The sequence below is a fragment of the Penaeus monodon genome, chromosome 33 (genome assembly GCF_015228065.2).
Source record: "Penaeus monodon isolate SGIC_2016 chromosome 33, NSTDA_Pmon_1, whole genome shotgun sequence".
NCBI lineage: Eukaryota > Metazoa > Arthropoda > Malacostraca > Decapoda > Penaeidae > Penaeus > Penaeus monodon.
This window is the reverse complement of record NC_051418.1, coordinates 24477494-24478856: the sequence shown is the minus strand read 5'-3', so window position 1 is coordinate 24478856 and position 1363 is coordinate 24477494. Positions and strand designations below refer to the sequence as shown.

Sequence of the window (1363 nt, the reverse complement as noted above, 5' to 3'; positions counted from 1 at the left end):
TTTTATGCAAAATAGCAGGATGCGGCGGCCACACGGTTCCCCACCGAGGCTTCTTCCGCCGCCGGTCTCGTCTGCTTTCTTTCGTTTTCTGTTTGCTTAGTTTGTTAAGTAATGGGCCGAAATTGTGCGCTGCTCGTTTTATTAGAGCGTAACTCTATTCTAAATTAACAGTGGTCCGTATGGGATAATGTTTTCAGTAATAAAACATGTATAAGTCACGATAAAAAATAAAATGCTAATCTTTATAATTTCCTGATGCAAGAAAACGCAGCTTTGATGAATTTAATTACTTAGGAATTGGCCCCATGCATTTTCATAGAAATTATAGTCTGCGAGAAAAAATTCAACAGTCCCTCATGATTTCAGACCTGGTACGTTTTCTATGAAGTTACCTCTAAACATTCAAAGAATATGGCTACCTTCAAGGGGTAACACAAACATTTTGTTTCACATTAACACCGCGATTTGGATCTCTCTTGCAAAGAAACGTATTGATAAACTACATAGAACTAACTGTACTTCCAAGAAAAAAAGTTAACAATACGAAACCTTCATAGTACTGGGATGAATTTTAGATACAGAATAATGATAAAAAACACCATACTATCTGCTTGTGTACTCACCTGTTACTTTCCTGGGTGGAAGCCTGCCAGGTTTGGGAATGGTAGACTTGATATTATCAAGGCGGGGTCGTCTTGGAGGTGGGGCGGCCTCCTGCCTCTTTTTCTCCGCTGGGGACGAAGAGAGATGCGAAGATAGTTACAAATTACTAAAATTCTCGTTTTAAATGGGAGATAATCAGTGGAATAGAGATAGAACTATGATAACGGGTGGGTGGAATGTTTGTAAATATACCTGATAATGAGAATGGTATTGACGATTATGTGGTTAACAACAGAAACAATAGTAAATAGCAGATGATAGTTGAATAATAAGTTGAATGTGATAATTAGGATGGGTAATAGATAAAATTACACAATTTAAAAAATGACGCTATGTCAACAAACGAAACAATGGATAGCAAATACCATTTTTTCCAAATATACTAGGATTGATTTTAATAAAGTTAACGAAAAAAGAACCCCACACCTAAGTAAAGTGTCTTACGTAAATCTAAATAAAAAATAAGGAAACTGATATTTTAATAGAATACCACAAAGAAAAAAAAATCCACAATTTCTCCAACTTGACTCTAATACCCCCTCCCCCCCACACAACCACCACATCCCCCTAAATAAAATAATCTGTTCATAAACCATTGATTTATTTCTTTTTCTTCTTGTCCTTGCTCTTCGAAATTCTATACGGAATTATGCAAATCGCAAAACCGATCGATACAAAACTCTTCCTCCTACTGCTCTTC

At 36.3% G+C, this 1363-nt stretch overlaps 1 protein-coding gene across 1 annotated transcript in view; it reads right to left on the bottom strand.

Annotated features, from left to right (window-relative positions):
• Positions 1–623: 623 nt before the first annotated feature.
• Positions 624–1363, bottom strand: part of LOC119594179 (restin homolog) — a gene marked incomplete at its 3' end in the record, with an annotated part of 178844 nt that continues 178104 nt past the window's right edge. The window contains 1 exon segment of the mRNA XM_037943248.1: positions 624–731. Coding sequence (XP_037799176.1) covers positions 624–731 — 108 coding nt within the window.